The 13414-nt window shown below is 45.9% G+C and overlaps 1 protein-coding gene across 1 annotated transcript; it reads right to left on the bottom strand.

Moving 5' to 3' along the window:
• Window positions 1–1630: 1630 nt before the first annotated feature.
• MYBPHL (myosin binding protein H like) lies at window positions 1631–12025 on the bottom strand (the record flags this gene model as incomplete). The annotated part of the gene is made up of 8 exons (XM_016190932.2): window positions 1631–1736; window positions 3659–3703; window positions 7931–8117; window positions 10085–10221; window positions 10334–10493; window positions 10623–10762; window positions 10928–11123; window positions 11933–12025. Coding segments are annotated over 7 exons (924 nt in total), but the record flags the coding sequence as incomplete, so codon positions are not given.
• Window positions 12026–13414: the final 1389 nt, after the last annotated feature.

The following is a 13414-nucleotide window of genomic DNA, read 5'->3' as shown; positions in this document are numbered from 1 at the left end:
ATAAACCAGAGTTGAGCAGTGTTAGCAGTATTCCGGTCTCTTTCTCTCTTTCTCTTATTTTTTATTTTTATTTTTTTTTACCAGAGCACTGCTCAGCTCTGGCTTACGGTGGTGTGGGGGATTGAACCTGGAACTTGAGAGCCTCAGGCATGAAAGTCTCTTTGCATAACCACTATGCTATATCCCCACTCATTGTGCTATACCTCCACCCCCTCTCTCATTTTTTAACAGCTTTTTACAATTTTATTTATTTATTTATTTTCTTTTGTTGCCCTTGTTGTTGTAATTATTATTGTTGTTGTTGTTGTTGGATAGGACAGAGAGAAATGGAGAGAGGAGGGGAAGACAGAGAGGGGGAGAGAAAGACAGACACCTGCAAACCTGCTTCACTGCCTGTGATGCGACACCCCTACAGGTGGAGAGCCGGGGGCTCAAACCGGGATCCTTACGCAGGTCCTTGCGCTTCGTGCCACGTGCACTTAACCCGCTGTGCTACTGCCCAACTCCCTCTCTCATTTTTTATTAGTGATTTAATATTGATTTACAAAATTACAAGATGACAGGGGTACGACTCCACACAGTTCCCACCATCAGATTCTGATTCCCCAATCCCTTCACTGTAAACTACAGTAGTTCTAAGGTTGCAGATATGGGTTAATTGTAATTTCTACAGCTATCTGTCCATATTTGTATATATTTGCCCTTTTTTTAGGTCACATCTTCTCTTCCTTCCCAAGTCACACATACACCTATTACTACATCCAAATAAATGTCTCTCCCTTTTCCTCTTCTCTCTCCAGGTCTTGATGGAGTTGCAGTTCAGAGCCTCTGGTCATTATTTCCCTATCGTTTCTCCCCCACTAGAGTATGGATCAAAGTTTTTTTGGGGGTGCAGAAAGTGGGAGTTCTGGCTCCTGTAATTGCTTCTGGACATGGGCGTTGGCAGGTTGATCCACACCCCCATCCTGTTTCTGTGTTTCCCTAGTGAGGTAGGGCTTTGGAGAGGTGAGGCCTACCCAGGGAGTTAAGGATGAAATCATGCTAGTGTCTGCAATTTGGTGGCTGAGACTGGATGTCTCAGTTGTAGTTGGTGGATTTTTGTTCATATCTATACTACTATAGTTGTAGATATTTGTTGTTTGAGGGGAGATTACCTCCATTCCCTGCTATGCCTCTCCGAAGTCTCTCTTTATTTTTCCTTCTGTATTTTCAAGAATGAAAACAAGTGGAAGCAAGATCCTCTTATATTCTTTCCCCTGGATTTAATGGCACTCTGCTCCAATTTATTCAGTGTCTCCCAGCCCTAAGGTCTTAGTTCTCTACCCATAACTATCTATGCATTTATGCATCCTGATGTCTGTGTTTCTGTGATGGATGTGTGGCCTGCTATTCAATTTACACTAGCCAGTAAAAAAGAAGAAGAGAGAGAGAGAGAGAGAGATTAATTTTCAGCATTTCTTTTTTCTTTTTGCACCTGGTACTGGGTAGAGTTTCACTGAGCTAAAGAAGGGGCTCGGGGCAAGAGGGTTAAAATATAGACATGGGAAGAGAAAGAGGAGTTAGAGAATCCTGAGATTACATTCCTTCTGGCTAAAGAATTCCAACTTCCTGAACATTTTTCCCCAAAAAGAAAGGCTCAAAAGATGAATAATTATGCACTGAAGTTCCACACATTTATTTAGACTAGTCCAAGTCAGACGCTGTACTGAAGCTCCTTAAGTGCATGATCTGGCTTCCTGGAGGGGCAGAAAAGAGAGTCAGTTGTTGCCAGCACAGCAAACAGTGGGAATACAACCAGGACATAGGACAGAGGTCAGGAGAGTTTCTTCTTTGTGGGTCCTGTGCTATGACTTCTTTACTTACCTGCTTCTTGCCCAGGTGCTGGCTGGGAGAGAGGTACAAGGGCAGCTAATATGAATGAATGAAGAAAGGAAGCTAAGGCCAGCACAACATACCATCAGCACAGAAGAAATTGAGAGAGGTGGAGAGAACATCTTGGGAAGCCAACTGGCAAAGATGGCTTCAGAAGCCAGTGCTCTTAGTGCATTCTTTAAGAGCTTCATTTGCTATATATCAAAGATAGATCTAAGTAAATGGCTGCTGGGATCAGATTAATTTTCAATTGTTTTTTTCTTTGTCAGCTAAGTGCTGTGTCAGAAGTAAAAGAAATCCTATTTTTGTTATTTCTTCCAATGATAATTTTTATTATTTATTTTTTCTTGTTGTAGCATGAATATCAGAAATGTTTATAAGACCTCACAGTGCGAGTCCTATAAAAAAAAGTAAAATGCAGGTGACTTTAAAAAAAAAAAGATCTGTAAGTCAGAGGAGATACTGGGAACTGGTTCTCTTTGATTCTTTTCTTTTTCTATACATTTATTTAGTATTGGATAGAGACAGAGAGAATCTGAGAGAGGAGAAGGAAGTAGGGGGGAAAGGACAGAGAAACAGCTGCAGCCTTGCCTCACTGTTTGTGAAGTTTTTGTCCTGCAGGTGGGGACCAGGGACTTGAACCAGGGCCTTTGCACATTGTATTGTGTGCACTTAACCAGGTGCATCACTGCCTGGTTCCCTTTTTGATTCTTTTATGAGCTTATTTTTCATCTCAGTCATCTGTGTGTACCTAACTACCAAAGATTTACTCTGTGAATGACGTAGTGTCTGCAGGAGCAATCAAATTCTAAGTGATGATCTGGGTTTCTATTTGCCAGTAAGGTGCTGCTTGGAACTATATACTCAATTATCTCATTATTATTGACAATAAAAACAATGGTGGTAGGGCCAGGTGTTGGTGCACCTGGTGAAGTGCACACATTACAGTGTGCAAGGACCTGGGTTCAAGCCCGTGGTCCCCATATGCAGGGGGAAAGCTTCATGAGTGGTGAAGCAGGGTTGCAGGTATTTTTCTGTCTCTCTCTCTATCTCCTCCTCTCCTCTCAAGTTCTCTCTGTTTCTATCCAATAATAAATAAATAAGAATATTTAAAAAATAATGGTGGTTTTCTTCTCTTAGAAGGAGAATACATAATATTCAATGTAAAAAAGCAAAACATGGCTGGAGAGACAGCATAATAATTATGCAAAAAGACTTTTATGCCTGAGGCTCTGAGGTCCCAGGTTCAATCCCCAGTATTGCCATAAGCCAGAGCTGAGCAGTCCTCTGGTAAAAAACAAACAACAATAACAAAACAAACTAATCTGTTTCTCTCCTCACTGATAATATTGAAAGAGAAACCCAGAGTTTCCAGAACATTGTTGTTCTTTCTCCTATCTGACACTGTTACTATATGTGGTGGTGACCCCATGTCCACCTGCTACTCCTGATTGTCTCCTCAATGTCTTATAGTATCTGTCCACCCCATCTCAACAACCTCTCTCATAGTCAGGTGGACAATATCACTCTTTTTCCCCCCCAAGAGGCTATTAATTGGCCTATCATTAACTTGAGAGCATGGTGTATAGAAGAGATTACTGAAGTTACCTTCATCTCTACTACACTCAGGCCACAGGGGTGATATCATTAGTTAACCAAAGAGTGCTTAAAAGAAAAGTGGTCACTAGTGATTGAAAGGCCTAGGAATATACATCTGCCCCAGACTCAGTAACACTAGCCCCAAACATGACAACTGCTTTCAGATAACCTTCACCACTTTCCTTACCTTTATTGGATGACCCACATTCTTTTCAGGCGTCTCAGTGAGGAGCTGCAAGAATTGAGGCAGTTCCCAATGTTAATATCTCAGAATTCGATGGGAATTTTTGAAGCATTGGGGAGGGATATTCTGTCTGAGGTTTTCTGCAGTCTGTCATGCAAATTAGGAGTCTCTTGATAAGGAAGACTATAACATAGAATGGCCCTTTCATTCTTTATTCATGATGTACATTTTTTAGAGATTGTCCTCTTTGTATTAAAAAATGGACTAGGAGAGGGCTGGACAAGTGGCACACTTAGTTGAGCACACATGTTAACCATGCGTAAGGATCTAGGTTCAGGATCTGACTGCAACATCTGTCACCCTATTGATCACCAGGGTTGATTCGGCTGATCTGGCTGGCTAGGTGGGTATCCCCTTCCTCCCTAACCGCTGCATTTGTGTCCCTCCCAAAGCTGCATGGTGGGTCAAAGAGGATGGCCTTTCCCAAATAGAGATAACCGGTCTTTGGTTGAGGGTATACGAGTAGCTTCACTCCTCAGCTAGAACCTCCAAACAAGCTCTTGAGGATCTAGGTTCAAGCCCCTGCTCCTGGCCTTGAGGGGGAAACTTCATGATGAGTGAAGCAGTGTTGCAGGTGTCTCTCTGTCTTCCTTTCTACCTCACCTTCCTAAATTTCTCTGTCCTAGCTGATTAATAAAAATTGAAAAGATTTTAAAAAGGAAAAATGCCTAACCCAGGGGGGAAAAAAAAAAGAAAAGAAAAGATGGCTGCCAGGAGTGGCGTATTCATTGTGCAGACAACGAACCCCAGTCATAACCTGGGGTTATGCAAATAAATGAATAAATAAATAGATAGGAGCTAGAGCCTGGGCTGGGGAGGCTCAAAGGAAAGTAAGCAAGTTGGAGTAAAACTGGGGAGACAGCATAGTGGTTCTGCAAAAGCCTCTCAAGCCTAAGGCTCTGAGGTCCTAGGTGTAATCCCCAGCACCACCATAAACCAGAACTGAGCAGTGTTCTGGTCTCTTCCTCTTTCTCTCTCTCTCCATATCTTTCCCTATGTATTTACTCTTTCTAATTAAAAATAAAATAAACAAAATATTAAAAAGCATTAAAAAAAATAAAGTCGGACAGGGTTTACTGTGTTAATGTATTACACTCTGACTCCGGAGTCAAAGGACTTTGGAGAAGGAGAAGGGAGTGGAGTACTGGGGCATGAGTTCTCTCTCTCTCTTTAGGTTTTCTTTTCTCTTTTCTTTTTTAAAACCTCTTTTTTTTTTCCTCCAGAGTTATTGCTGGGGCTTGGTGCTTGCACTACACAACCTGAAGGCTATTTTTTTCCCTTTTGTTTATCATTGTTGTTGTTAGGACAGAGAGAAATGGAGAGAGGAAGGGAAGACAGAGAGGGAGAGAGAAAGATAGACACCTGCAGACCTGCTTCACCACTTGTGAAGTGACCTCTCTGCAGGTGGGTAGCCAGGGGCTTGATTTAAAATCTTTTTAAAATTATTTATTTATTTATTTTCATTTATTTATGATATGCCGGGCTGAGCTTCACTCACGGGAGACAGACAACCCGGGACTCATGGCTGGGTTGTACGCAGTATCTCTTTATTCATGCAGAACGCAGCGCAATCTACGGCCAAACTAAGCTAAACTAAACTAAAAATTTAACTAAACTAAAAAGACAATCCTATATACACTCGCCAAGTAGGGCGGAAACAGGATGTGACACAGAGAGGGTGGAGCGAAAAGTGACTGGTGCAAATCAGGGTGTACTACAAGAGTGGGTGGAGCAAAAAGACATCATGAACCAGTGGGGATTAAACCAATGCCCTGCAAGCATGCTAGTGCTTAGTTATGTAAATAGAATACAGTGTTAACCAGGGGGGGATTAAACCAAATGAAACAGAAGGGGTTTTTAGAAGCAGAATGAGAAGCATACCAACAATGATACAGAGAGAATCTGAGAGGGGAAGGAAGACAGGGAGAAAGAGAGACACTTGCAGCACTATTTCACCACTTTTGAAGGTTCCACTCTGCAGGTGGGGACTGGGGACTTGAACCTGGGTCTTTGTGTAATGTTAATATGTGTGCTCAACCAGTTGCACCAACACCTGGTCCCCCATTTTTAAATCTTTATTAATTTGTTTATTTATTTATTATTGGGTAGAGACAGAGAGATAGCTGGGGACTAGGGACTTGAGCCCAGGTCTTTGTGCACTGTAATGTGTGTGCTTAACCAGGTGTGCCACTGCCTGGCCCCTCTCTCTTAAAAAAAAAAAAGTCTTTTCCCATATTTGGGAGCTACTCTCTTCCCTGATCCAGCTTTCTGGTCCTTTTTCCAGCCATGACATTATTTCCCCAGACAATAACTTGAACCCACCTGTATATCAGATTTCAGGCTCAGGGAAACAAACAAACAAACAACAACAACAACACAAAGCACTAGTATAGCCACAGGCCCTTTGGAATATAATTAAAATATGCTACTAGCTGTATACAAAATGGAGGGCCCCACAACTCTTCATCTGCACTATTCCAGCCTTTAGGTCCATGATTGGTCAACAATCTGTTTGGCTTTGTATGTTAACTCTATTTTCAATCACCAGGTTCCAGATGCTAGCATGATGCTGACCAGACTTTCCTGGACAGACAACCCCACCAATGTGTACTGGAGCTCTGCTTCCCCACTAGGAGAAGAGAAAGACAGGCTGGGAGTATGGATCAACTTGTCAACGCCCATGTTCAGTGGGGAAGCAATTACAGAAGCCAGACCTTCCACCTTCTGCATCCACAATGACCCTGGGTCCATACTCCCAGAGGGTTCTTCTAGTGTTTGCCCTTCTTCCGTAGCCAGTCAACAGCGTCAGGTTGAGCCTGATGTAAAGTTTCGAGAAAGCCGGAGTCAGGCAGTAGTGCAGCAGGTTAAGTGCTGGTGGTGCTAAGCACAAGGACCAGTGTAAGGATCCTGGTTCGACCCCCCCTCCCCACCTGCAGGGGAGTTGCTTCACAGGCGGTGAAGCAGGTCTGCAGATGTCTATCTTTCTTTCCCCCTCTCTGTCTTTCCCTCCTCTCTCCATTTCTCTCTGTTCTATTCAATAACTACAACAAGGGCAACAAAAGGGAATAAATACATAAATAAATAAATAAAAAGAATAAAAAGAATAGGAAAGCTATCAGGGAAGGGGATGGGATACAGAGTTCTGGTGGTGGGAATTGTATGAAGTTGTATCCCTCTTATCCTATGGTTTAGTCAATATTTTATTTTTATAAATAAAAAATTTTAAAAGCCTTTTATGCTGCGGAGACAGCATAATAGTTATGCAAATAACTCATACTTGGATTGTTAGAGGTCCCAGGTTCAATTCCCTGTATCACCATAAGTCAAAGCTGAGCAGTGCTCCCCCCTCTCTCCTCACATATAATTTATTTTATTAAATAAATTTTATTAATTTTACCAGGGCACTGCTCAGCTCTGGCTTATGGTGGCACAGGTGGTAAACCTGGGACTTTGAAACCTCAGCCATAACAGTGTCTTTGCACAACCATTATCCTATCTCTTCCCACCCAGTATTAAATATTTTTAAAGACTTTATTTTTATTTATTTTTTTTCCTTTTGTTGCCCTTGTTTGTCATTGTTGTTATTATTGTTGTTATTATTGCTGTCATTGTTGTTGGATAGGATAGAGAGAAATGGAGAGAGGAGGGAAAGACAGAGAGGGGGAGAGAAAGATAACATTTGCTGCTTGTGAAGCAGGTGGGGAGCCGGGGGCTCGAGCCAGCATTCCTTGCGCTTCATACCATGTGTGCTTAACCTGCAGCACCATGGCCCAACTCCTTTTTTTTTTTTTTTTTAAACCAGAATACTGCTCTGCTCTGGCTTGTGGTGGTTCTCAGAAATGAACCTGGGACCACTAATGCCTCAAGCAAGAAAGTTTGTTGTGTAAAGCACTGTGCTATTTCGCCTAGCCCCCCTGTATCACTGAACGTTGATGGAGAGAAATGAGATAGTGGATAATAAAAACAGGTCTTTAGGTACACTCTGATGTTATAACCATGATGAGAGGAGGTGAGGGGCAAGCAACTCTGCAGCACTGTTTCACCATTTGTGAAGCTTTCTCCTTGTAGATGGTGTCCAGGGACTTAAACTTGAATCCTTGTGATTGTAGCATGTGCACTTAACCAGGTGTGCCACCACCTGGCCCCTCAGCCCCAACATTCTCATGTGAGGTGAGAGATGATTCCACTCCCAGGCATGTGTTCTCTTACCCTTACCTTTCACATCCACTCGACAGTCCACAGATGCCTCCCCCAGGTGGTTAACGGCCTTGCAGGTATAGATTCCCCCATCAAAGGGCCCAGGTTTGCGGATTTCTAGGGAGCAGATTCCCAGTTGAGTAAGAGCTCTGTACTTGGGGTTACCTTGGATATCAATCTTGTTCTTCAGCCAGATGATCTTGGGCTGGAAGATAAAGATAAATGGACATCAAGGGCTGGTATAAACTAATTCTTTCTGTACTCAGGCTCAAGGCTTAGGGATGTAGCGGTCAGAGAAGTAAAGGGAGAGGAGTGTTTTGTGTTTTTACCAGAACATTCTTCAGCGCTGGCTTATGGCGGTGTGGGAGATTGAACCTGGGACTTTGAAGTCTCAGGCATGAGAGTCTTTGCATAACCTTTGCATAGTCTTTGCTATCTACCCCTGCCCAGGAGTGCTTTAAGATCAGCTGGTATGGGGATCTAGAAAAGATTGACCTTCTGGAAAGTTCTCCAGCCACTCTGTTATGAGAAACTGTTCCCTTTCTAGTTCCCTCAATCATTTCCTTCTCTTGGTGGAAAAGAACTCCTGAAACCTCGTCATTAAGTACATCTGACTAGCAGAAAGGTGGTGATTTCTGTCCCTTCCTGTTCAAGCAGCCCCTTCATAGATCAGAAGTTCTGGGGATCAGCGCTCCTTTTTTTTTGCCTACACATTATTGAATCTTTCATATTTTGTTCCCACTGTGGCTCTGGAAGTCATATGTGTCCTCTCTAGTTAGGAAGTCATTTCTAGAGTGCAATTCTTATTCTGAAATGTTATCTCCATGTAGTCTGGTTTAGGACTCACAAAAGGTACTTGGTAAAAAAAAAAAGTGATGATTCATGTCATATATATAATTCTAGATTGTGAGTAGCCAGAGAGCCCTGCTCAGGGTTGTGGCCAAAGATACAATTTTAGGCTGCTCAAATGTGTGTGACCCAGATCAGATAATGTCTGGGAGTGTGGTGCAGCTGAAGAAAAAGAAACCATCACCTCTCCCAGGGCAACAACTAGAAGCATAAGCCCAGGGCCAGGGAATTAGCATAATGGTTTTGCTAAAGAGTTTACTTAATCTTTTTTTAAAAAAACTTCTAATTAGAGAGAGAGACAGAACACAAGTAGCACTCTGGCACATGTGATTCTGGAGATCAAATTTGGGACCTCATGCTCAATAGTCAAATGCTCCTCCCATGCCACTGCAAAAGAATTTCTTTTTCTTTTTTTTCTTAAATTCTTAAAAATATTTATTTATTCCCTTTTGTTGCTCTTGTTTTATTGTTGTAGTTATTATTGATGTCATTGTTGTTGAATAGGACAGGGAGAAATGGAGAGAGGAGAAATGGAGAGACAGAATGGGAGAGAAAGATAGACACCTGCAGACCTGCTTCAGGGCTTGTGAAGCGACTCCTCTGGATGTGGGCAGTTGGGGCTCGAACCCGGATCCTTACACCGGTCCTTGTGCTTTGTGCTACATGTGCTTAACCCGCTGCTCTGCCGCCCGACTCCCTTTTTTCTTTTCTTTTTAAATTTCAGAGAGATGGGGGACACACAGAGATAGAGAAGAGAGACAGAGATAGAGAGATACACAGAGACACCACAGCACCAAAGCTTCCTCCAATTTGGTGGGGGCTGAGCTTGAACCAGCATATGGCAAAGCAGAGTACTAGCCAAGTGAGCTATTACGTTGACCCCTTGCAAAAGACTTTCATGCTTGAGGCGCCTAGATACCAGATTCAAGCTCTTGCCCTACCTTAAGCCAGAGCTCAGCAGTGCTCTCTAGTGGAAGGGGGGCTGGGAAGAAGGGGAGGGGAAAGAAGGGAAGGGAAGAAGAGAGGAGAGGAGTGATGAAAGGAGGGAAGGAAGGAGAGAGACCTAGCTAAACGCCAACAGGTCATTCCTTCACGCATGAACTATAAACTTTAAAAGAAAGACTGGAAACCGCATCTGCATCAGTGTGCCTTGGCCTCCTGAGCTGGTTTCTACTCGCCCAGCTGCAGGAGTGATGGGATGGTGGTGGGACAGTTGTCTCTGCTAGAAGCGACCTGAGGGTGGGGCAAGGTGATTATGAGCAGCTGTTCCCCCACCCCCGCCCTGCTAAGCCCCCTGCAGCCACCTCTCCATCAGGGACTCACCCTGGGAGAGGCACGGACGCAGCAGAAGAGCTGGGTGTCATAGCCAGTGACGGTGGTGCAGTCAGCCAGTGGCTGCGTGAACCTGGGAGCCTCCGAGAAGTCCCGTTGGTCAAACCCTTTGGTCTTGTGGACTGTGACTGCAGGCAGCGAGGAGGGCAGCGCTGTAAATCCGGCCCCGCCCCTCTTCAGTCTCCCCATAACCCTTCCTAGTTTGTATCTGTCTGTGTGGGGGGGGAGGGGAGGGCTCACCTGCTTTTTGGATGTGGGCCAGCTCAGCTGTGACGGGGGCAGTCTCGCTGAGCCCACACTGATTCTTCGCGAAGACCCGGAACGCGTAGGAGTTGCCCACGACGAGCCCAGAGACTATGCAGCTGGTGCGATGGTGGCACTCCAGCACTGTGAACCACAGCTTCAGGCAGGGAAGAGGCCACAATGAGACCCCTGCTTTATGCACCCACTCTCCCTCAGCCCTGCCTCCCCATGGAGATCCCAGAGCCCAAGGCTGGATGGTGCTATCCCTCCCTCCCACCAGGCTCACCCCAGATTTTGTGTCAGCCTTCTGCACGGTGTACCCTAGAAGTGCCACGTTGCCCGTGTCTTGGGGGGGTGTCCACTCTAGGGTGGCGTTGCAGCCCCAGACGTCCACCAGTTTGATGCTCTGAGGGGGTCCTGGCCTCTCTTGAAAAGGCAAAGCATGGAGTGGGGTATGGTTCAGCTGGTGTGGGGGAGTCCCTTCCCCTTCTCAGCCCTGCACCCATCTGCCTCCCCCAGCTCTCTGAGATTTAGGCTCTTTGTAATCTGGAGAGGGAATCCCCCCATTTTCGGTACCCCTCCTCCCCATACCAATGACCAGGATGTCGATGGTGGCTGTGGCCTCCAGCCCGCCCAGCTGCACTCGGAGCTGGTAGCGCCCAGAGTCGGCGCGCTGGGCTTGGCGGATGAAGAGGATGGAGTCCTGCTCTCCATTCCGCACGCTCACGCGGCTGAGGTCTAAGGCGCTGCCATCGTGGGTCCAGGTGGCCTGAGGTCTGGGTTTGCCCTGAGTGTGGGGGGGGGGGGGTTTAAGGCAGGCTGTGAAGACCCCATGAGGCCTCTGGACCCTCAGCACCCCAGATTCACATGCTGATCTGAGTTGCAGCTGCAAGTTCCCAGAGTCAGAAGGAGTCCTGTGGGGGAGCTCTTCTTTCTGCAACAGCCTAAGGATCATGGGAAAGGAGGGGGTGACTTTGAGTCCCCCATCTTTTTCTTCTTTGTTAATTTATTTTCCTTTTGTTGCCCTTGTTGTTTATCATTGTTATTATTGTTGTTGTTGCCATCATTGTTGTTGGATAGGACAGAGAGAAATGGAGAGAGGAAGGGAAGACAGAGAGGGGGAGAGAAAGATAGATACCTGCAGACCTGCTTCACCGCCTGTGAAGCGACTCCCCTGCAGGTGGGGAGCCGGGGTTCCAACCGGGATCCTTATGCCGGTCCTTGCGCTTTGCCCCACATGCTCTTAACCCTGTTGCGCTACCGCCAGACCCCCAAAGGACTGCCCTGAGGAATTAAGTCATGTACCCTGAGGGCAACTCTAATAGCTTCCCAGACTCCCCCAGGCTCTCTATCCAGTCTAACAGAAGGACTCCATCATCTTGTCTCAGGGCAGGAGTGTGCAAATGGGGGACCCAGACCACCCTCAGGGCTGCATAGGGGAGGGTTGCTCCCCTGCTGGCTTCTGGCAGCATGAACACCTCCCTTAAGGCCAGGATACAGGCCCACTGCTAGCATATGCCTTGGTGTGTGTTTCCAAAGCAAAATCCTAACCTGGTCCCCACCATGAACCCAGCAGCATGAGGCTGGCGTGAGTACCTGGAATGGGATTAGTAGGTTTACTGTGTCTCCAACCTTCCGGATGTAGGTCTGCCTCAGGGCCCGAGGGAGCCAGATCTTGGGGTGCTCTGAGTGAATGAAAAGAGAGAGAACAAGGGGTGGTGAATCTCAGATGGTGGGGAAAGTAGAGTTCAGCGGACATGGATCCTGCCCCAGCTGGATTTACAAGCATGAAGTCCTGAGTTCAAGCCCTGCCATTGCATATGCTGGAGTGATACTCTGGACTCTCTCTCTCTCTCTCTCTGTCAATAAATAAAATACATCTTGAGAGGGAGAATTAGAGTGCAGTCCTGACACCTCTTAATTTCTTTTTTTTTAATTTATTTTATTTATTTATTCCCTTTTGTTGCCCTTGTTGTTTTATTGTTGTAGTTATTATTGTTGTTGTCGTTGTTGGATAGGACAGAGAGAAATGGAGAGAGGAGGGGAAGACAGAGAGGAGGAGAGAAAGATAGACACCTGCAGACCTGCTTCACCGCCTGTGAAGCGACTCCCCTGCAGGTGGGGAGCCGGGGTTCCAACCGGGATCCTTATGCCGGTCCTTGTGCTTTGCACCACCTGTGCTTAGCCCGCTGCGCTACAGCCCGACTCCCCCAACACACCTCTTAATTTCTAACTCTCCACTACAGACATTTAATCAACTGAGGTTCATTTTCTGTTTGTGCACAGGCCAGCCCAGTCTATGTGGTTTGTCTTTCTCTTCCTCCTCCTCCTTCTTTTTGTTGATAGAGACAGAGGGAAACCGAGAAGGGCAGGGAATGTAGAAAGGGTGAAAGAGGAACACTTGCAACACTGCTTCATTGATCATGAAGCTTCACCTCTGCAGGTAGGAGCTGGGGACTTGAATTTGCATTCTTGCACATGGTAACATGTGTGCTCTGGTATGCCACAACCCAGCCCCCATGTGTGGTTTTTCTTTCACTTCTTTTCTACATTTGTTGTGTGTGTGTGTGTGTGTGTGTGTGTGTGTATGCACCAGAGATTGAACTCAGGACCCCCGTGCATGTAAAGCATGTGCTCTACCAATGAGCTATATCCACAACTTGAACATCTGTCCATAACAACACCCCTTTTAACAAGGCTACTTTCAGTGTCAAGTGTGAGCTCCAAGTGTCAGCCCAGATGCCCAGTTTGAGGCTGGACTCAGGAGAGAGTTACACCCAGACCTGCTAGGACAGCACTGAGATCAGAGCAGAGGGGCTGGTGCCTGACCCTCCTTCCCTGGTGTCCCTCTTTGGCTCTGGTGGCTGCTCCCAGTTTGTGGAGGATCGCTCTATGCAAACACAGTCTGGGAAAGATTAGACCCACTCACTTCCCCTTGGTCTCCCAGTGAGGAGAGAGACTAGATTGTGTTTCTTGCCTTCCAGGCCCAAGTCAAGAGGGCTCTGCTGAGTGCTGAGTGTTAGCTTGGAGCATGACCAGGTGTCAGGTCTCTCCTCTCGGGATGCCTGTCTGCCTTAG

Source organism: Erinaceus europaeus, chromosome 11 (assembly GCF_950295315.1).
Source record: "Erinaceus europaeus chromosome 11, mEriEur2.1, whole genome shotgun sequence".
NCBI classification, from domain to species: domain Eukaryota; kingdom Metazoa; phylum Chordata; class Mammalia; order Eulipotyphla; family Erinaceidae; genus Erinaceus; species Erinaceus europaeus.
This window is presented reverse-complemented; position numbering and strand designations above follow the sequence as displayed.